The sequence below is a fragment of the Centropristis striata genome, chromosome 15 (assembly GCF_030273125.1).
Source record: "Centropristis striata isolate RG_2023a ecotype Rhode Island chromosome 15, C.striata_1.0, whole genome shotgun sequence".
NCBI lineage: Eukaryota > Metazoa > Chordata > Actinopteri > Perciformes > Serranidae > Centropristis > Centropristis striata.
In genome coordinates this window covers 32664816-32688785 of record NC_081531.1, presented here as the reverse complement: position 1 = coordinate 32688785, position 23970 = coordinate 32664816, and the positions used below count along the sequence as shown (strand labels likewise).

The 23970-nt window shown below is 38.9% G+C and overlaps 1 protein-coding gene across 1 annotated transcript in view; it reads left to right on the top strand.

The window, feature by feature from the left end:
• LOC131986308 (neuronal migration protein doublecortin-like) overlaps positions 1-22960 on the top strand; it is a 31452-nt gene extending 8492 nt beyond the window's left edge. Inside the window, exons 3-7 of the mRNA XM_059351192.1 lie at positions 506-840; positions 12003-12105; positions 15671-15757; positions 19128-19225; positions 20118-22960. Coding sequence (XP_059207175.1) covers positions 506-840; positions 12003-12105; positions 15671-15757; positions 19128-19225; positions 20118-20174 — 680 coding nt within the window. The 3' untranslated portion in view covers positions 20175-22960. The remainder of the gene's footprint in view (positions 1-505; positions 841-12002; positions 12106-15670; positions 15758-19127; positions 19226-20117) is intronic.
• Positions 22961-23970: the final 1010 nt, after the last annotated feature.

Below are 23970 nucleotides of genomic sequence, written 5' to 3'. Positions count from 1 at the left end.
ACTGATATTCTTTCAAATAACAAAAAAAACCAACACATTTTCCAGACGTCCCACTGGAATCCAACCAAGCAGATACTGTAGTTTTTGTGTTTTCAACATCCAATCCCGAGACTCCTGCTGTTCCCTAAATGCAATAGGGATGAATGACATTTAGTTTGTGTTGATCCAAGGATCAAAAATAACACTCTGAAAAACTCAATAGGAACATGTCTCTGCAGAATCAGTCTGGTTACTGAAAGCCTGTCTGTTAACAGTTTCTATTGACACCATCTGCAGTGTTTCCTTAAACAGAGTGATATAATTTTTAGTTGTGACATTAGATAAATGCCAGATGAAATCTGAGATGTGAAAGCCCAGAGATTCCCCCACTGGTCTTCATCTCATTATTTGCGTTCTTGCAGGTTCAAATGTTTCTGAGTGGACACCTCTGGGAGTCTCAGGTGTCAAAGTTGAATAGCTGAGTGTGTTACAACACACTAACCCAATTTTTTTTTTACCGTCACAGGGGAGAGCTACGTTTGTGCATCAGAAAACTTGTACAAGAAGGTCGACTACACAAAAAACGTCAACCCCAACTGGTCCGTGAATGTAAAGGCCTCGGCGAAGAACATGCAAGCCTTTGCTGCCAAAGCTGCCGGCGAGTCCAGAGAAGGCAAGGACTTTGTTCGACCCAAGCTCGTGACGGTGATGCGCAGCGGCGTGAAGCCACGCAAGGCCGTGCGTGTCCTGCTCAATAAGAAAACGGCACACTCCTTCGAGCAGGTGCTCACCGACATCACAGAGGCCATTAAACTGGAAAGCGGCGTGGTGAAGAGGATCTACACACTTGACGGCAAGCAGGTATGTCTCACCTTAGCCATTGCCTGGCTTCCATCATGCTCTCACATAAAAGACATTGTATCATGGGTTGCTGCAAAATTCATATGAAAATGAATCCTTTTTGATTCAAATGAGCCAAGCTGCCAATGCCTCTTGTTCTGCATTTCCGTAATGTCCTGTAAGGCCCTCTGTTCTTGGATAACTGGAACACAGCTGGTACAAAGAGTATGAAAGCAAAGCTACATAATAGGGAAATTTGTGGTCAGTATTGAGTTCATCATTTAAAACCTGCACCCACACCCTTCCAGGTATCAGGATCAAAGATAAGCAGGAAACAAATGTATTTGCTTGGGAAATGCAAAAAAAAAAAAAAAAAAAATGCAATCCATCTTTGGTACCATTTACCATAATGTACTTTCAAAATGGATGCAGGAGGTAGAGGACAAAATGTTTGCTCCTACCCTCAGTCAACAGTGAAACTGCAGGTTCATGAGAACCTGCAGCATCCATGAGAACAACCTGTGTACACAATGACCATCATTGTCTGCAGTCTTTATCCTGACTTTAGTCTGAGGCAACATGTTCTCCTGTGTTGTGGTTCAGGTCATTAGTATCCTGTCCACCAGCTTTTGTTGTGCAGTTAGTTTTTAGGCCATGAGTCCATCTGTCAGTGAAAAGCTCAAACGTCCGGGGAAGTTCTGTCTTCCTCCCACTTTGGTCGTGTACAAAGGGCCAAGCCCATCATTTTGTCCCCATTGTTAATCTATTTAGGATGGTGCACGCTGGTAATTTAGTAAAACGGTGAGAATATGGGACTAGAAAAAAACCTTTATTAGTGTCCACTAGGTTAACCAACTTTGCAATTAACTGTGCTCAAAATCCTAAATGTTATATAGATATATATTCGAGTTGGACGTGATGTGTGAGATAGATTATAGCTCTTTTTATAGATGAGGTTGGGGCTGAAACATTTTTGGAAATAAATGGTTGGTTCCCTTATCTGATTGTCCTAGAGGAGGTCAATCTATCAAAGACACTGACACATCTGGATTCTTGGCATGAATTCTCATTTTGAGATGATAAGAATTAAAATGCATACGTTTCTTGTCATGTAGAAGAAGAAGAAGAAGCAGCTTAAAGGGCAAACTGTCTTTAACAACCTTGATGATTCTCTGGTGTTCAGTTAAGTGCTCCTTTGGCTGTTGTCGCCAAATCAGGGCAGTGAAATCCCCACGAGAAGAAATGTTTAGTTTAAACCTGCTGGCAGTGAGCAGTAGAACCTGCACTGACATCACACCTGTATTTTATACACAAACGACAGTAGGTGATGGTGTCTCCTGAATTAAAAAATCAAGATGAAATCTCCCATTGCATATAAACCAAATGAACACATAGGCAATTGTTAAAGGATCAACCCCTAAAAATGTTACTGGAATTTGTGAAGAAAAGTCCAAAAATGGTGAAAATCCTTGATGAATTGAAGTAAATGTAGCACAAAACTTTATTTAGTTCTTGAAGAGGTGTTTTAAATAAGAATTAAGCAAATTGTTATGCTTTCTGTTGTTAAACGTGTCCACCGTTTACTTTAAATTATCAAGAATTTTCTCAGATTTTGGATTCTTGGTTCACGTGGAGGCATTCAAGAATTCAAGTTAACACTGCAAGTAACTGATAAACAAGGTCATTCTAGGAGTGAAGTCTTTGTTTACCATTTAAGCAGGGAAAGATGCATATCACACATTCATACACTTTAACTTGAATTTGGTATTTGGTTTCCGAAGGCTACCCTGTTAGCTTCTTGGTGGGCTACAGAAGCATAGTGCATACAGTTGAAAATATTATTTTTTTATTTGTCTCAATGAATGACTCAATTAAAGATTTTTTTTCCCCAAATCTGCTACTGTTTTCTGAATGAATTACGTAATTATCTCATTAATTCAGATAAAGCAAATATTATTTTTCAAGTGAATGCAGTTCGCTATATATATATATATATATATATATATATATATATATATATATATATATATATTTATTTTAGGAATCTCTTAATAGTTTTTTTAATTTCTGTTTGAGTTTCTAGCTATATCCAGTTTTATTGGATGGTTTCCCAGCGTAGATGTTAAACAGCACGAGTCATGCTGCAGCTGCAGGCCTAGCAGGCAAGTAAATGTGCCTCAATACGTAATAGTGCTGTTATAATAAATACATTAATCTAGTGTAGTCTAGTACCTCCAATAAAGGTTAACGATGAATATTAGCAGAATACATACTGTGTAGTGGGACACAGCTGTAAATTCAGCTGAAATAAAAGCACTAAAATAGTGAAATCAAATCAAATGATCCATATGAGGCACACAACATGCTTTAACTTTCCTTTAAAGTCACTCCCTGGGGAAGACTATTGTTTTCTCAACACACTGGCAAAGCTAAAAGGACATAATATTTTATTCATAATCATGCTTTATTGGAGCAGCCACCATGCAGGGTCACCCACCTGGAAGGCTGAGGAAAGGTCTGTGAGATGGACCGTCTAATATGTCCTTTAAATCGACATGTGTTCTACATTGTAAAGTAATAAAAAAAAATGAGGTGCAGGATAAAAATTTGGTCCTGAATATTATTTGATGCTGTAGGGAGTGACTTTAGCAACTATGATAAATAAGTATCTTCCAGATAAATGGTATTCATCTGTCTTTTCTCTTGATAATTTCCAAACACACGCATGTCACACCTGTAACCGTCTGCACAGATCAAATACCTGCTTTCTAGACTATTGAGATTCACAGTTAATTAACGGAGGCGGAGATGTAGAGCAAGCGTGAAAGCATGTGTGGAGACGAACACGGACATCTGTTCCTCAGTCCTCTCTTTGATATGGTTAAATGTTCACTAATTCTCCTGTGGGGACCTTTTTTCCTGTATTATTCACTACAGATGGACTGGGGATCATGCCCTGCTGAGCTCCTTTAGCTGGTGTACTTCAGTTTTTTTTCCTTCCTCTGTATTAATAAGGCTGGAATCACATGTGTGTTGGAGGAGGGGAGGTGCACTGAAATGATAGATGAGGGAATTTGATTTTAATGCTCTCTCCCAGGGGTGCAGTCTGGCTGCCCCAGGTCTCATACTGGTTTCCCTGCAGAAACACTTGCTAAGATGTTTGGATACTGGAATCACCTCATAGAATATGACTTTTAATGTTATATTTCAGTGTTTTTATCTTTGTGGTTTTGCTGTAGCTGGTTTGGTTTCCTCTTCTTGCCATTTTCCATAAATTTTTAATGATGATGTACTTCCACAAAATTAACGTAATAGCCACCATATGGTAGCGGTTTCAATCCGTGCATATTGATTCATTTGTCATCACTGCACATTAATCGTTTCATGATTAGTGTCCGCCGGTGCTGGACTCATGCCACTCTCATTGCAATGCACAGAAATGCTGCACACATTATTACGGCGTCTTTGTGTGCAGAGGCACACTGCAGCTGCTCTGTGGTGGAGGTGATATGGTAGAAGCAATATTGATGCAGTGCCCGCCCCTCCCTGACTCTGCGCCTCCTCTTCCCATTGCATTGCGATAGCTGCTGGGACCGGTTGCTAGGAGACCACATCCCAGGCACAAAGAGAGCCCAGCTGGTGTGGACTGGTCTGTCAGATACCACATCCTGTAGTGGGTGTGAGAGTTTACTATCAATGCAAGCCTTTGGTTTTAAAATCACATGTCATGTTTTTTTTTTTTTTTTACCTGGGTGTGGATTTGGACAATAATGTTGCTGCATATGGAGTTTCTAAGCATCAGTTTGTTACAGAGATAAAAGGTGATTTTAGGTTTTAATTCATTTCTGAAATGCCTACTTTCCACTCTTGATCTTACTCTTTCCCCTCAGTGCTGTGTCGACTCTAAGGACAGCCTGCCCTCCTCTCTTTGTCAGTGTTGTGAACAAAATCACTCCCATTTTCCTCTCAAATGCTGCTGCTTTTCACTTCAATCGGGGAAGGGTGGGGCCACGGGATTCAGGAGTCATTTTCCATTTCAAGAGCAAAATTAGGATAATTTTATTTTTGCTGATGGGTAATAATAATTGCCTGTGCCTAAAAAGGAAATGGTACATTTCTTGTATCTGCCCTCACTGCTTCTAAAGGCTACATTAAATCAGAGAGAGTATTTAATTGCTGGCAGCCATTTTGTATTCATTCCTTTTAGATAGAGGTGTCTGCGTAGGAGAATAGTTCTGATTTGCATTTAAGATGCACCGCTTGTTCGTCTGAATTGCACTTTGGCACGGTTTTCGTCTAATAGATGCCAAATCCAAATGTCATTTGTGAAACATGTTAAAGGTAAATTGTGCTGCAGTGGGAGTCTGCAGCTCTGCAGAGGGCTCTTTAACAGATCTGAGTGGCCATTATCATGACCTGACATGAGGAAATGAAATGAGGTTTGCATTTAAGTCCTTTTTTTTTTTTTTTTTTTAATTGATTTGTCAACAAAGAGCCAAAGAGTAAAAGAAAGGGATGCTTCAGGCACAAGGTCACACTGTTATTGTCAGAGAACAAAAGATTCAAATTTGCTTTAAAAGTTAATAAGAAATGATTCAGTGAATAGGATACGGATACAGGCACGGGTTTAGGGCTTCTTAACGACTAAAATACATCCAGTAATGGGGAAGAAAAGCCTGCTTTTCTTTGGTTATCAGTGCTCTTGCAGTCTGCCTGCTCTTTGCCATGCTGCAGAAGCAGTTGTCATGGCAATAAGCTCCGCCGTGATGGATTCAGTTTGTGACAATGGCTGTAATACGCTGAGTGTGCTCTTTACACTGGGTCTTACCTGCTGGTTCTCTGCTCCTCACCCGTCACACACACAGCTCACTGAAGCCACATCACTCACACATGCACGCCTACCACACACACACACACACACGCATACATGCAGGGTTAAACAGCGGCAGACAATCAGGCTGACAGAGGGGCGTGGTCCCTGTGATGAAGCATCTCATGCAGGCATGGAAGTCTGTGTGCATCTTCTCCGCCTCCTTTTCCCCTTCCTGCACGAGGACCACATCAACAAGTGAGCATGACCTGGGGGGGAAGAGAAGGAAGCGCAATTTAATAATGCTAAGGCCACATCAGTCAGCCAAATGGAAAGCCTGCTTCCTCGGGGTTGGGGAGGGGTGGGGTTAAAACAACATCAGGCACCAGCTGCTCCCCATGACTGTGCACTTATCGCTGCCTAACTGGCTCATCTGTGCTCCAAATGCATCCTGAGCACCTAGACACAGACACTGTACCAGTGCAACAAGGTCACAGAGGGGTCAGAGAGTCAACCGGTCATCATCAGAGGAAGAAAAAGTGACTGCTCATGCTCAGATACTGGCTTTCTTTTATATTTTCATCTACCACATTTGACTTTTGTGTGAAATTATATCCATCAACTGGGCTGCTCCTGCAAAATCAGACAGTCTGACATGATACCTCTGTACTGTCTGAGCTGAAATGGACAAAATGGAGACGCTGTGTGTATTTGCAAGGAATATTCCACTCGGTGCAGAGGCGCTGATATCGATCAGGTCTGTGTGCCTACAGTGAAGGAAATAGTGTGGGAGTTTCCCCGTGGGTTTGCAAGCAAGGTCTTACTGGTTCTTTTTCAGCTGCTTTCTTTTTTTTTATTTCTTTTTTTTAAATATGCCTCTGTGACAGCCGTGGCCAGAGGCATTATGTTTTCGGTTGTCTGTCCGTCTGTCTCATTCTCTCCTCCTCTCAGATATGCCTTGAGGGAATTTCTTTGAGTTTTGTACAAATGACTTAAGGATTAAGGAAGGGATTAGATTTTGGTGGTCAAAGGTTTCTGTAACCTCACGTCCCTTTCCATTCTTGCTTATTCTCTTTTGTGCATCCATGTTTTAGAAATTGAAATTGAGCTATGGCTACACCCTCTAGAAAGAAAAAACAAGTCGCCAGCGGACCGCTGAGGGGTTAACGAAATCAAGTCAAATCAATTTTATTTATATACCCCTGTATCACAAATAAAGAATTGGCCCCAAGGAGCTTCACGATGTGTACAGATAATGACATCTTTTTTCCTTTCAACTTCCAGTACATTTGAAAACACAATGAAATAGCAAATGCTGCAGTGTGCACCCTCTTTAATTTCAGCTTTTTTTTCATTAGATTTTTCGTAGTTTATTTTGTTTCCATGCATTCCTGATTTGTTTGGAAGCAGAAGGTCTCCTCTGTGGTGTCTGCATATGCTGTAATCAGTCAATTTGATTCTACTGACTGGCAAATTGCTGACTTGTTTAACACTGCCTTTACTGTTTGTCAGATAAGTGCTGATTAGATGAGTCATGACAGCGAGTCAAAATGCCGTAATGCAACATTGAGTAGCTCTTCTTCTGCACAGAGATCAATTAACTCGGCCGTGCAGACTCCCAGATAAGACAGATACTGCTGGACCTGAGAATCATCAGCTATTCATTCATTCATTAATGCTGCTGGAAGGATGAGCTGAAGTCAAGACAAGCAGCTGCTTGTAGAAGACAAAGGATGCATGAGCTTTGTCTGGAGATGTTTCCTGCTCCTTCACATGCAAGCTGTGGCAAGGAACTGCTGTCTGAACATTATTATCCTGACATATTTGTTTGGCAGATCAAATTGTACAATAGGTCGGCATTTATATGTGTAAATAGTTTGAGTTGCACCTTTACAACATAATATACATTATACTGGAAATATATGAGACAGAAAACAGTGAGGCACTGGTCAACCCAGATCATGATTGCTTTTTTCTATTATTACTTTATTATATACTGTATATATAGAGAGGAGGGTATGTCATTTGTTATTTATATCATGCATTAATGTTTTATGATACTGGATAAAATTGGTATCATATGGTGCAGTTATTAACTTTCATAGAGGCGATGCTGTATGTTGCGGTGAATTTCTCTGGTGTCTCACATAGCTTGTCACCTTGTGGTTTGATGAATGAACCCTATAAAAGGTGAAACTTCTGAGGTAATTACCAGACATTTTCTTTTCTGTAGAATCTGTCAATGAAGCACCGCAGGGAGGAACTATAGAAATAATAATAACTTGGCCAACTCTCTCTCTCTCTCTCCCACCATTCATATTCACAACTCGACTGCCATGACTTAATGAAACGTCAGCGGCCTGTGGACAGTTTGGCCGGGGTCAGGCCAAAGGAACTCTGAATAATTCAGTTGTTGTAGTTGGTGGATCCCTGCATAGCTGCTGGTGCTGTTGGTGGTTTTTGGGGGGTCATGTGGTCCTGACAGCTGGTGAAGCAGAGATTAGGGATGGGCTTGGTGGGACAAAGAGTCGGGGGCACCTGGAGTCTGGAAGGAGCCAGTTTTTCAGAAAACCCCACCCAGCTTCCTCAAATAATCACACAAATCTGTGTATATATATAGATGCATAAGCACTAACTCTATGCATTGCATGGACATTAAATATGCAATATAACAGGCTTTTGATTTGATAGCTTGGCTTCTCATATTGCCCTTCTCCCAGATTCTGTTGCCAGGTGGGTCTGATGACGCAGTTGACTGACCTTTTCAAATTGAGAGCGGATACTTCTTAACCTATATCCAAATGTTCCAAGCCAGCCTGCCCTTTCCTCACTGCAGCCAAGTTTCAAAGAGACTCTGACATTTTACATTTGATCTGATCACATGCACAGCAAAGCGGTTTTCCCACAACATTTCTATCAACTGTAGACAGATGTCAGGCCTGAAATTACTGTGACAGTTAACCCATGATAGGCATCCCATGTGAGGGGAGAAACAAATGCCTGGGATAATGTTATTAGTCAGAAGGCTGTGAGCATGCAGGACAGGGCTTTGGTGATAGTTGGAGTGTCTGAGGGCCATTGGATACACACTGTACATTAATTATTTGTGTGCTTAATGATGCAAGGAGGACTGGTCAAAGATCTGCACTGTAACTGTACAGATAATCTGGATCTCAAGTGATCTCTGTAGGGAATAGGATTAGAAGGATTCAATGTTTTTGCTAAGTACTTTTAAGGAGGATGGATGCTTTCTGAACCATGGGGTTAAACCACGGTAATCGAACCCAGGTCTCCTAAACCAAAACCTGCACATGAATGCAAAATCTAAAGCCAACAAGACCAGATCTTAATAGCAGAAGCATTCCGGTTCCCATTTGTAGTCTGAGTTATATTGAATAATCTTGTTTAAGATGGTTTTAGTTCAATGTAGGTAAATGGTTGATGTGGAGAGAAAATAAGAAGTAACGCACTGGGTCTTTATCTTTGATAATTAAGCTTTTTTTTTTTAGCTTTTTAACATTCATCTGCAATTGTATGCAGATATCTGTTAAAGAGATGAACTTAACTGCCAATGACATGCTAAACACCTTTGAAATGTTTGGATGAAGTTGGTAACCGGACTGTCAATGACCGGCAAACAGAAGAGGAAGTCTGAACCCAGGTATCCATTCTCCAGATATCTGCTGGCTACACCGGAAACCCCATAAATATTGGCCCTAAAATAGTCATCAGATCAGTAGCCAGCAGGCTTAGAGATTGAACCCAGTTATCTCAGAGTGTGCTATGTTTGTGCTGTGTCACCATACCTCTCATGTTTCTTTGTAAAAAAAACAAAAAAAAAAGCAACGAGCAATGGCATTACTTTGAGGTATTTATATTGAATTTCCTGAGTGGAAAGATTGACTATGAGGAAATAAACTAGTGGTGCCTGTTAGAACCCAACAGAGACGACAGAGTCTTCATTTCCAATGGAGATTCTGTTAAAGGAGATTAAAGTAGCAGTCTGTTGGATAAACACTTTATCCCTTTAATCAGCTCTGTTCATAAAGCTATTAAAACATGGACAAGCCTTTAGCCTCCTGCCCCTTCCCATCTCCTCCCCTCCACCCACTGGCCTTGTGGGGGAAAAGAGCGCTTCCTTAATGCTTCCATCTTATGATTAACTGTCAGGTGCCCTTGTTGCTGCACAACAGTTTAACCTAATGAAAGTAACATGTATCTAATCTCTTGATAATGAACACGGAAGAAAAACCCACATTCACAGCCTTTTAAATTAGGCTGGAAAAACCAATTAGATTTTGATCCCTGGAGTCAAAGCACCATCTCTGTACCTCAGCAGGGATCTTTCAGGCCTGTATCCAGGGAATCTTGTGGCACACAGAGAGGGGTACAGCTGTTGGATGCCTCGCCAGCGAGTCACCACCGCACACTTTTAGCTTGTCGAGCAGGACAGAGAATCAACATGGCAGCTGCTGGGGTGGGGTGTTCCCAATTTATCTGCAGCTCATAGTTTAGATGTGTATCACAAAGGAAACCGTGATGCATCTTGACTATCCTGGCTAACGTCCAGTCACAGGGAAAACTTTCAGGGGCCATGTACCTCCTCAGAAAGACTTGCAAGAGAGTCATGAAACAGTGGGAGTTTTTTTTAATTTTTTAAATTGCTTTAAATGTATAAATGAATAAAAACAGTGAGTCATCTGTACTTCAATTAGCTCATCTTGATCCAATAATTCAAGTGAGAAATGTTATCTGGTGTTGAAAGGCAAACTGGGAATGTGGATGAGATGCTTTGTAACAAATCTCATCTGCACCATTTTAAAAAAAACAAGGGGAAACAGCTTTTAGCTTGAATGGCTTTAATAGGCGTGCCTGAGCTGGTAACAGCGTCTGTATAATGGAGAGCAGAGGAGAAGGTGTGGCCCAGAGACATCTGTCCACTAAGGCCATATTGTGTCAACAGCTGCTATAGAGTGAAAAAGACCCTTGGGAAGGAAGTCGAGTCATTTAAACATTACAGCTAAGGTGTAACTTTATACTCTTTGTTTGGGCTTTTTAGTGCCTGTGTGTATGTGTTTTGTTACATGCAGCTACTATAGCTAAAGGCATGTTAACATGACATGTAAAGCACAAAGCTGGCCTACTGCTACCTGGAGCTGACTAAATCCTTTTGGCTGGCAGACAAGCAAGACTTTACTCTGTGAATTCATCCACATTAAGGGTGTGTGTTTACAGAGTTCATCCCTGTTTAAAAAAAAATAAAATCTTATTCGCATTTAAGTTTTTCATTTCTGTCATCACATCATCCATGGTGGTTCCTCTGCACGGCTATTAGCAATGCTTCATCATGCTGAAAATGTCTTAATCGGTCCTGAATCAGCATTTAAAATGCATTTAATTTATTTAATTAGGATTAATTAAAAACATGGAAATAATCAGATTAATGTGAGCAGATAATTCTCTAATGGCATTTGTATAGTGTTGAGTTCTGTGACTCTCTCAGTCAGTGCACTAAAGGTATTGATTGGCATTTAAAACTGATTTTTGGCTGCATGGAGTTAAAGATTGATAAATAGATTTTCTAATGGCCAGCAGGGGGCGACTCCATTGGCCGGCCCCTGCTGGCCATTAGAAAGAATGCAGGTTTAAGGCCCAGAGGTTGACCTTGTGCAAACATTACACTTGCTTACCATCAACATTTTGCAGAGTCATTGTACACATGTGAGCATGCTGATGTTAACATTTAGCTCAAAGCACTGCAGTGGCGGTTCTACACAGGGGCCTACAGGGGCCACTGCCCCCGTGAAGAAGCCCTTGGCCCCTGCTGTGGCCCCTGTGTCAAATTAATAATAAAATGATCAATGATCAATGACGGAACAATTCTTACCTATTTTTTGTTCAAGCAATATCTCATTGTACACAAAATGAACCCAGAATTGTGCAATATAAGCTTGTGTATATATAAAAAAAGATCATTCTTACTGTACTGCACTTTCAAAATAAAAAAAAGTAATTGTGCACAAAAATGAGAAATGTCATTGTCGTACAAAAATAGTTATTATTGTTGGTAAGTCTCATTGTTTCAATCAATGTATTTGTATCTTCCAAATATAGGCCTACTTAAATTAGATTGCTAAATAACCTAAAATGAAAGGGTTTGAATGCTTAAATATGATCTTTGGCGTTTTTTTTTAAGTGCCCCTCTGATTAAACACCGGCCCCTGCTTGGCCCCCACAGTAAAACTGGTCTAGAACCGCCACTGAAGCACTGTTTTGCTGAAAGTACAGCCTCAGTCGTTAAAGTTGCTTTAATATATTGTCTTTCCACAAATTCATGGAAGATTATTAAGTTTTCTGTCTGCTGTCTTCACAGGTTACTTGCCTTCAAGATTTCTTCGGTGATGACGATGTCTTCATTGCATGTGGACCAGAGAAGTTCCGCTACGCCCAGGACGACTTCTCTCTGGATGAGAACGGTGAGAGTGAAATCATTAGTTTATATGGTAACGCTTTATATTAAGGTCCTTGTAATAACCATTAATTAACAAGTAATAAGGCCCTTGTAAGTCCTTACAAGATGCTTATTAACATTATTGTGTGTTTATAAGCTTATATAAGTGTTAATAATGGCATTACAAACACCCATGACCCACCCATTATGTCTTTGTCATGCCTTTATTAATCTTGTTTTGTTTGCTTATTGATATTAAAATATACTTTATTGCTCATCTATTATAACAATGCCTTATTACTTGTTAATTAATGGTTATTAAGGACCTTATTATAAAGCGTTACCGTTTATATTATATTTATATAGAAGTACAAGAAAGGGTCATAGTCATAACCCTGATTATTTTTGTCACAAATTGAGATGAATATTATTTGACATGATTACTGATTTGACTTTGTAAACATCAGACATTTATTGAACTTTAAAAAAATACAAACTTTTTTAACAGTGGATATAATTGTACTTTTAACATAACTGAAACTATAATATAATTATAAATATACACATTTCAATAAAAAAAATATATATATATAAATACAGATAATTGGGTAAAAAAATGATTGTTGAAATAATATAATAATAATAATAATAATAATAATAATAATGTGTTGCCTGTATTTTACTGCACTTCCACCATCTATTGAAAACTATTATCACAATTGTTCAATATACCAATTTGTCCATACACATTAAAACATTGGCAGGGCTCTAGCACTTAAATTTTGGATTTAACATAAAACAGCATAACATGGTCCTGATAATAATGTATTTTGTAATTGTGATTTCAGAAAAATAATGAGCAAAATCCATAACATTCAGTTTAAGGTAACAATTTCCTGATATTCTGCTCCTGGTCTTCAACGTTGCGCTTGAGCATCTAAAATCATGTAATATGTATATAGAAAATAAAAATGTCCACATAGAGTGAGAGCTTGGGTGTCATTTCATATATCAGTGTCCTATTAAATACTCTTCAGACGTATAATAACATTATATTCACATACAAAGCTGTGTGCCTGTATGTAGTGGGGAGAAAAATGATGTATGTGAGAAGGAGGCCAAGAAAGAGGGAAGTCTGTTATCTGCAGCAGGCAGCAGGGAAAGGAAAAAGGTAGAGAAGAAGGAGAGAACATTAATCTGTCCGGTGACAGGTTTAGGCCAGCTGATCTGTTGGTGCTGATACTGCTGAGGAGTCGAGGAGAGAAAATGTAAAAACCAATCCTCTCACAGAGTCTCACTGCTCCCCACAGACCTGAAAACCCTATTTTTAACAACCCACTTCCCCCTAATGTCCCCTCCTCGAATCATTCAGTGTCTCCTGAATGTCTTTTAATCTTAACAGCGCTGATACAGGACTGATTTGTCATTATGCTCCTTTCATCCCGTCTCTTCCCCTCAGTTCCTCGTCAAATCTTAGCAGGGCGGAGATGCCAGTATATTTATAATGATCTGGGTCCTTTCCTTTCAGCGCACTCCCCCCGATGGAACCGGAGCTAAATTGTTTCATTCGGTCTATAATAACCTTTGGGCAATACTAAATAAAATGGCTGAGAGTCTGGGCCATCCAGACATCATTGAGTGGAGTCTGTGATACATCAAATGGACATAACGTTAAGACAAACAGATTATTCTGAATGATTTACAGTCAAATCCTGAAGTTTTGTAAAGCCATTCTCCCTATAAACTTGAATCATGAATGACATGTATTGTTTTGGGGCTTGAGGTGAACTTTAAATGTATTTTTTCTTCGATTCACGATTTAAAGCTCTGTCGGAATGACTAAAATAGATTTAAATCCTTTGGGGGGTTTTTTCACACTCCTTATGTTAAATACGAGACTATGATGGACATGCAGACAGAGAGGAGGACATGTGTACCTGCAGCTCTGTTTACGCCGAGACGGCATCAGTTGAAGCTGCGAGGGAACCTGCGTGGAGAGACTCAGGGCTATTTCAAGACCACTGAGTGGAGCAGACAAGCTGCCAGTCTGAAGCACTGTCAACAGCGTTAGTGGCACACCTTGCAAACAATAGTGCGTCTGTATCCAGCAGTGTGTGAAGGTTAAGAGAGAGAAGACAGACGTGGTGCGATCCCAGGAGACGGAGGGAGGACAGATAGTATAATTAGCATCAAAAGTGGAAGAGAGCAGGGAGGGGGGAGGAAAGAGAGAGAGAGGGAGAGAGAGAGAGGGAGAGCCTGGCAGTACAAACAGAGGGGAAAAATGGGAGGGAGGAGTAGCAATGTCTGGAGTCTGTCTACCCTGATTAATACAGTGACCCAGAATATACTGCCTACATTATTGTATGATTTCTACACATAAATACATACACAACATATATCAGATTATATTAGATTAGATGTGACTTTATTAATCCCACAATGGGGAAATTTCTTTGTTACAGCTGCAAAATTTCACACAATTTTTAAGATAAGATAAAAAAAACAATCTAAGAAAAGACATTTAACAATATACAAAATCTACAATAATATACTATATACAACTTAGTGCAAATTAAGTGGAGAATGTGCAGAGTGCAGATTATATGCAAAAATGTTGCAGATTGTGCTGGTGTTGTACAGTCTTATGGCAGCTGGAATGAATGAATGATACCCATTAAACCTAGGATTATAGAGAGGGCAGTTATTTACAATTAGGGCTGGGTCATTGTTCAATTTTCTTTTTCTTCCTTAAATTATACTGTAAAAAGCTGAACAAAAATAAAGAGGAAAACAAATAAAACCATAACAGACATGCAATCATGCCCTACTACAACACTTGCATACTTGGGAACAAGATTTACTAAAGAAATATATACAAATATATAAAATGTATTTTATATTGTATTTCTGCTGTATTTCCTCAAATGTATTTTGTTACATAGCCAGTATGAAAACCTGCATTTCCAAACAGATATCAAATTACACAAACCTGCTTTCTCTCACCACATTATTTCCATTTTATAAAGGAAGCAATAGTTCTCCAATTTCAAATATTTTTTTGGTCCACATTTGTCTTTTTTTTTTTTTTTTTTGGAAAGGTCACCTTTTCTATGCATTTTAGCCTTACATCCACATGTAAAATGCGTTTGTAAAACTCAATGCACAGATTTTCAGAAACTATTTGATATGATGCAGGGGATAACAGAGTTTTAGGCTGATAATGTCAGAGTGTGCACCTTATCATCTTAGTTAGACGTCACAAATTGGGCATCATTTTGTGCAATGGTGGTTCCAACTTTGTTAACGGGACTTATAAATGTATATGGTTACTCTTCCACTATATTAAGGAACAGAGCTGTCAGAAAGCAAGCGATACTGAATTTCCCCTCTGGGATGAATAAAGTAATTTTGAATTAGAATTTTGAAATTGCAGCCTGGTAGCCTTCGCTCTTTTTCAAGATTTTGAAGACTGAGGCTTAGGGTTTTATCACTGCCTTTTGTTTGGTTGTTTGGCATGCTTTTCAAAATTATTTTTATTAAAAAAAATGTTTAAAATGATGTTTTCTAACTTTTTCTGCTTCTTTCCACAGAATGCAGAGTGATGAAGGCTAAAGCTCAGCGTGGTTCAGTTAAGAGCCCTGGTCCGATCAGCCGCATCAAGTCTCCTGCCGAATCAAGTGAGCCCATAATTATCTCACCCACACTGTAGTGTAACACTTCCTGTTTAAAGTTACAGCAGGAACTCACCTCAGCTGCTTCTGTAAGTCAAAAAAAAGACTGCTGATGGAAAATATAACGTGCATCTGATGTAGTGATCAGATCCTGGTGCTGGTCTGTAGCTGACCTTGACCTTTGACCTCACTGCTTAACATACAGATGGATTTCTGCTTTCTAGGATCAATACTATAACATCAGGTGGCTAAAAACACCAGTCAAGCTTCCAATGAGCAAATTTCAAAGCTGCTAATGAGAGAGGAAATATCCAAACTATTATTTGCATTTTGTTATCTCAAGCCGAGAAGGAATTAAAATCCTGGCTCCTCTCTGTGTTGTCTGGCTGTGCTTTGAGAGCTGGAGTCGGACTGTTTTTACTAGGGGGGTCCATCCAAACAGCATCAGCTCCTTAATCTTACAAAAACACCTCATAAAATCCCTCTAATACTTGAGAATGGGGACAGTAAAAAAAAAAAATCCAGCCTTTGTTCATAGAAGGTAATCTGATGAGATTTAGAATAATGTTGCTATTGGAGGTTCCTTTTTAAAAAAAAAAAAAAAAAAAACACATGAATAAAATATGAAAAGTAAACATATACAGTGTAAACAGCTTTCAGCTATTTGTTTGACAATCAGGAATTTTAACATTTAATAATATCCAGGAGGCGATAGAACATAATAGAGAAACTGGTGCCTGCTCGTGTTTGAATCTTTTATGTGTGAAACCGCTTTTAACAGCAGAAAACAGTCCTCCACCTCTTTGTTACATTGCTGTCTGAGTTTATATAGCTGGCTGAACAGTTGGTGCCATGAAATCTGATCGGTTGCAGGCATGAGAAAAAAAAGCTGTTTTCTTTGACAGCTTTTACTAAACTATGAACACTGGAGAGAGAAAAAACTTCAAGAGATATGTCACATAACCGGTTCAAATTATGCACGTGTTAGACTATATATTTTGTAAAACTACATTAATTCTCCCACTGGTTATGCCACATGGAGGTTTTGGCACGTTTGTCACTTTCTCATACATCATCAGGCTTTACGGTGTCTCTCCAACAGTTGAACAACTGAGCAGGTGAGTTTTTTTAATCCCCAGGAGGATAAATGAAGATGCTCAGAGTTGGCAGGGTGTTAGCAGCAGGTAGCTTTTGTTTCACGCCACTTTACGCAATAGGGGGGTGTTGGCGTCTCCAGCACTGCAGGGTCCCTTAGTCCTTTAGCAGTCTTGAATATTTTATTGATTACTGATGGGGCCGATGGCCTTTAAAACAGCAGATGGTTGGCTAACATGCTGTGGAGGCAGTAAAGTGTTGAGCATTAACTACATCTGTAATAGCTGAGAGGTCAGCAGGGTGAGAGCGGGTCGCAGCAGTGTGTGACATGCATACGCTAACTGGGATTACTGCGTGTAAATAAGGATTATGAGAGTCTCAGTCATTCAAAAAGCACTTACCAGAAGAAAGAAGAGGCTAATTTCTGATACTAACTTATGATATCAATTTCAAACTGTAAGAATAAAACAACAACTGCACAAAGCCAATATACACTACCGGTCAAAAGTTTCAGAACACCCCAATTTTTCCATTTTTTTATTGAAATTCAAGCAGTTCAAGTCAAATGAACAGCTTGAAAGGGTACGAAGGTAAGTGATGAACTGCCAGAGGTAAATAAAAAAAGGTAAGCCTAACCAAAACTGAAAAATAATGTACATTTCAGAATTATGCAAGAAGGCCTTTTTTCAGGGAACAAGAAATGGGTTAACAACTTAACTCTATGGCGTCTTGGGCTATTATGTCCATTTTTGAATTCTTTTCATGTCTTTGTAAGTCATTTTGTGTCTTTTTTTGGTCATTTTGTGTCTTTTAGTGTCTTTTTTTGTCATTTTGTGCTTTTTTTTAGTCCTTTAGTCCAACATAAAATGTGATTTTGAATTTTTTTTTTACTTTCAAAACACTATCATGCACAATAAAGAATTTTAAATGTGCATTAATTTCAGAGTACACTGAGACATTAAACTGCATCATTTTCAATTAAATTCTGGAAAAGTTGGTGTGTTCTAAAACTTTTGACCAGTAGTGTATATGCATCCATTTATTGCAAGTTTTCACTTTAAACATTTCCTGGCATCAATTTAAAGCATCACATGCACAGAACCTGCACAGCATGCCACAAAAAGTCTAGTATTAGATTATTATTATTGTTGCAGTAATATGCATTGAAATATTGCAGCTGGCTGCATACATATGTACTGTTTGTAGTTTAATATGTTGTACAAAAATGCATCGTATTTTATATACTCATAGCTTTTTATAATTTGTATAATAATAAAGTGTAATAAAACGGAACAACAGTACTTTAATCAGTGTACTAAGTTACTTTCCACCACTGTATATATGTTTGTGCAGTTACCCTGCTGACCAGCACTTTCTCCAGCCTCTGACATCTTAAAGTAACCACTTGTATCAGAGTGCACTGGGTTTATTAAGCTGAATGCACTGAAAGTGTGTTAGCTGTGGCTCTGGGATGGAGGCCTACAATGAAACCGTGATCTTTAATTAAACATGGCCACCCTGGAATGGGTTTTCTACAGGGGGATGAATAAATCTCTCAAATGTAGAAAGAGACAAAACCTGAACAATGTGGACAACATGGCTGTATAGAAAAGGTTAGTGCCTGTGCTGCAGCTGAATGTTTGGTCTCTAAATGAAAGGGCTGCACTCTGTTCAGTATGTGTGGCAGAGCTACTCGTGTTTAGATATACTGATTTTAAGATTCCAAGATAATAGGATTTCAGGTTTGTCCCTCAACAGCTTGTAAAGTCTACATTTGTAAATGTGGCTAAGTGGTTAAATGAGGCCAGTGGCATTAAGTTGGTTAACAATGAAGCGTTGTGTTTTCAACACTCATTGGCTCAAATTTACACTGGCCATCTGGCTCATAGTCTCCAGAATTCTTTTCATCTCTTATAGACAAAAAACTCTTTTAAAGCACTTAACACACACAACTACATCACATCGCTCGGCTCTTAGATATAAACACAATGTTCCTCACAGAGCGGATCCTAGCAACGTGGCAGGACGCAGAGCGAGTGAATAAAATGTCGTCGGACAAACAGAAAGTCTGCAGCCCACCTAGACCTGCACCAACAGCGTCCCCCTGCACTGAAGCCAAATGAGGCCACAGTTCAGGAATGACTTTTCTCCAGAGCCAATGAAAGAGCTCCAGGCCTCTCTTACACACTTTCCAAACCACTACTGTTTACCTCTTTTTCTCCTCTTTCCCTCCTCCTCCTCCTCCTCCCCCCTTATCCCTCTCCTCTGTGGGCTCTCTCAGCCAACGGGACGGGCTCCAGCAGCCAGCTCTCCACCCCGATTTCCAAGCAGTCCCCCACCTCCACCCCTAACAGCCCAGGCCTCAACAACAAGCAGAAGGTACCCTGACCTCTGTCCCTCTCCTCTCCTCTCTCATCTTTTTGCCCCTTTGTCTCCAAATCCATCACTTCTTTAGACGCTTCAGGTTTAAAACATTTAACTAATATTCTCATGAGACTTCTCTAGTTGATTACTTACATTAAGACTAATATTTTTTGTGTTCCAAGTTTTCTATTTAAATATGCAAATTAGGCATTATCTTATTAAATATGTGATAACTTGGATATATTTCCAGAACAGAAATTGGATACATCTTACCTTAAATTGATTGAAATAATAACATGTTGACGTCAAAGATTTTTACAGAGGAAATCTTGGATATCTCTTTTTATCACTTCTTAAATCTGTCAACTGCTATTAAAACAACAAATTTTCACCATATTAATAAAATATTCCTTAAACCAGGCTACGATTGATATAAATAGACAAACCCATCTGTAGAAACCTTCAGAATATAGATTGGAATAAAAACAAACCGTTTGGTGTGTGTAAATGTTACTGAAATTGAGATTTCTGGCTCAGAGTTTGAAAAAACTCTCATTTTGAGAAAACAAAACCTTTTTAAGACATGTATTGTAAAATTCCATTCACTTGCAAGGCGGTACAGGTGAATAGGGTAAAAAAAAAAAAAGACGACTCCAGTTAATAACTTACATTATGACAATGTATGTATGATAATTCATTTTTAAACCTAAGGATGCAAACAGACAAAGTGTAGTGAAATAAACACCTAAATATGTATTTTAGACTTTATTTCCTCTAGTTTGAAGGAATAAAGCATAATAGCCCATAATCTCAAAATTGAGCAGTGCATTAACATTAACAGTGTTTTATGCCTGTTGTGTCTTGCATTTAAAGTGAATTTACACATGTAGTTTTCCTCTGTTTGCAGGATCTCTACTTGCCCTTATCTCTGGATGATGATGACTCTCTGGGCGAATCGATGTAGACCCTCTTCCTGGAGCCTGCCTCCTTTTTGGCCTGAAACACAGAAGTTTTTATACCTCTGCTGCTTTCCACCTTCACTCACAGTGCCACCTGTTGTCTAGGAGAACCACTCTTTGTCTCTTTTTAAGGCCTTAGCCACCAGGGCTATGACGCCATTTGCTGCTTGAGAATAACACAAACACAAAGGTTTTTTTTTTCTTTTTAAAAAAATCTGTTTCGACCACGTGGTAACAATCAGCTCATTAATGTTCAGATATATGTTTCTATGTGGAGATTAACCACTATTTCTCAAAAAGGGCACACAGTTCACTGACCAGCAGATTTCACGGTGTAAAAATTTCACTTTGGTCTCAAAACGTTTTGTTAAAGGATGCACTCTGACTTAAATATTTCAGTCACACAATTTCCAAGCAGCAAATGGATATTTTTAGGGTGTTAGTCAAATCTGACTCAACTTTTGTATCACTTGTATTTGTGACGTTCCTCCATGTCCTCCTGTCCTCCGGTTAAAGATGTGAAAGGTAATGGGTTCCTTGTCAGAGGAGATCTGCTAAGCCAGATAATGTCTTTCTAACCCGCTGTAAATACTGTGTATAGCTATCCATCATAACATCTCTGCCCACTGTTCATCGCTGTGCTTCCATAACGTCACTACAGTGTCTGTCTAACATTTGCTCAACATAAAACAGGGTATGGTCAAAGTAAAAGAAAAAGAAGTCCCACCACAGAGGGTGAGGATGTGTGTGTGGGATGCAGCTCCTGTCTGCAGAGGACCGGAACGCCTCCTCAATTCACGTTCCCTACTGAATACATAAAGAAGAGATTATGAAACCATCTATAAAATGACACTTTTAAAACCACCCTAACAATGGTGGTTTTATTATTTGGCAATAATTGGCATGTATCTTGTCTAATCAGGGACAAGAAAAAGCATCCCACACAACCCTCAGAAGTCTTTGTGTTGGCGTTTCCTCTATTTTGACCCTCTACATAGACAGTAGGCTATACATGGTATATACCCTCTGTGTTTTAGATTTTCACAAACTGCAGTGCATGATATTGATGAATGATTATGAAACTTGGGTCATGTAAAAAGCTCATCTGAAGGACCTAATGGTGCATAAAAACAACCAAAGGAAAAAGAAAGATCTTAGGCCCTTTTTTAAGTGTAGTTTCTATTGACCAATTCAAAATAATTCCCTTTTAGACCACTTGTGGTGACATGTTATCGTACAATGTGTGAAATTCAAAGAGAAATAAATAAAGGTCTTAAAGCCAAAGTATGATTTTTGAAGTATGATGAAGATTTTTTTAGACCAAGACTTATAGAAAAGGGGAAAATATGTAACTTTTATTAGTTGTAAAATTCTTTAAATATTCTGGAGGAAGCACACTTGGAGATTTATGCATGTTTTAACGTATCAAAATAACGTCAAATCATAAATCATGCTCATCTGAGGAAATTAGAGTTTTATCAGGGCGCTAAACAGTAGTTGGGTTTCTCCTATTTTGCATGGCTCAGCATAGTTCTCAGATACAGGGGAGATGAAAACGTAACTGTCTAAATCTATGTGTGGGTTTTAAATTTTTATAAAGTTTTATTAATTTATATCAAGGGTACTTGTCTAGGATTTCTTTCTAGCTGCTCACATGAGCTCTTAACACTAGTACTTTTTTCAAGCCTCTGTGTGCAACTTTCTATGGCCATATATTTCTTTTTATATCAACAGAGTTTTCTCAGATTTTTGCAGGGAATCAAGCCTGAGAATCGCTAAATTTGGACGGCGCTGAAGCACAAAGCAGGGAGCTACTTATTTATCACAGCAACAGACACTTTAATGTCTACTTGCCAGCATTACGATGCGTGATCACAATTCATTTCTCCAAATATTGGGAAAAAGTGCTGCACATGTAGCATCCTTTTAAATTAAAATCTATGCATTTGGATTCAAGAATAGTTAAAATTAGTTTTTCTTCTGTAGAAATGGCCTTTTTATACCCAATGAGAAATGAAGTAAAACAGGAATTTACATGCTTTTATTCCATTGTGATGATGTGACAGTCTGAAAGTTGTATGTCTTAGGAGTGGTCCGGTGCCCTTCCTGTGGATTAGCTTTGAATAGCCACTATTAATGCTCACCAAACTACCCGGTGCTGTGAACTACACCTCTCTCCTGCAGGGAGTGCTGCCACGCCAGCACATTTGCTTCTAAAATCAGCTAATCCAACAGCAGGGACGCCTCACTTTACCCACTATTCTGTACAAAAACCCAATTTGTTGTCAAACTCTCAGTTCTGTATAACCTTACATGCTAATACTGTTCTTGTTTCCTTGGTTTTTCTACAGCTTATTACAGTGCTACAGCATATAAACATAAACGGAAAATGTTGGTTGTCTTGTGTTAACCTGCCGCCACCATGTAAGACAGATGGTGTGAGTTCATCACCTACAGTGGTGCCTTTTTTTTAGATTACTGTCTTTTGATAAAAAATAATGAAACGGGACATCGAAGGCTTGATCTTTGTTAACAGCTGTTTGTAAGACATTTTTAATCGTCCAACACACTTTGTTTTGTAGAGCTACAGGACACTTTATCATGGTGTAAATATGCTCCCTTCCTGTTCTCTTTCATATGTATGCCTTTCTGATCGAATGAATGACTTTTCTTTCTTGGAAATTTACAATGTCCTTTTTAGTGGTATTTTGCAATGTCACAGTGGCTTGTTTCAGTGCTTCATTCAATGTATTAACCGGTATCCTTTTGCAATTAAAACAGTTGTATTTCACCACTCTTGTCATGAGTTTATTATGACAACTACAGATCACAATCACAGATCTACAAACATTTTAGTCATGTTAAATAATTCAGGATTTTCCCAACCAATTCAAAGGAAACGTACTATGGATAGATTATCAATAGACTTTCCTTTGTGTCTCTTAATTAGTCTTTTTGCATGTCTTTGTTGTTATTTTCTCTCTTTGTAACCGTTTTCAGTCTCTTTGTTGTCATTTTGCATCCCTTATTAGTTGTTTTGTATATCTTTGTTATGGTGTTGTGTCTCTTTCTAGTCTAGTCTTTTTGGATATCTTTGCGCTTGTTTTTTTCGTGTCTATAGTCGTTTCAAATCTTTGTAGTCATTTTAAGTCAGTTTTCTACTTAGTTTTTTTGTATTTCTTTGTAGCTGTTGCCATTGTTTTCTTGAATCTATGTAAGAATACTTTGCTTTTTACAACTCATTTCATATTTCTGATAAATCCCCTATCCATAATTTTCAAAACCATTCCAAGGAATCATATTCTGGATGGATTATGAGACAATGGACTTTGCTTCGTCTCTTGATCTGTCTTTTGTGTCTCTTTGCAGTGTTTTGCTTCTCTGGATTGTTTTGAGTCTCTTTAAAGTCTTTTCGGATATGTTTGTGGTTGTTTTTAATGTCTATGGTTTTGAGTCTCTTTCTAGTCATTTTATGTCATTGTTGTTTTTTTGCATCTCTTTGTAGCTGTTTGTGTCTCGTTGTGAGGACATTGCCTTGTGTATCCTTGTAGAAGTTTGACTTTCCAGCAAGAAATGTTGATGAAATCACTTCAGAGACACAGGCCCATTCTATAATCCATCCATGACTAATATGTAGTGTGTGTGTGTGTGTGTGTGTGTGTGTGTGTGTGTGTGTGTGTGTGTGTGTGTGTGTGTGTGTGTGTGTGTGTGTGTGTGTGTGTGTGTGTGTGTGTGTGTGTGTGTGTGTGTGTGTGTGTGTGTGTGTGTGTGTGTGTGTGTGTGTGTGTGTGTGTGTGTGTG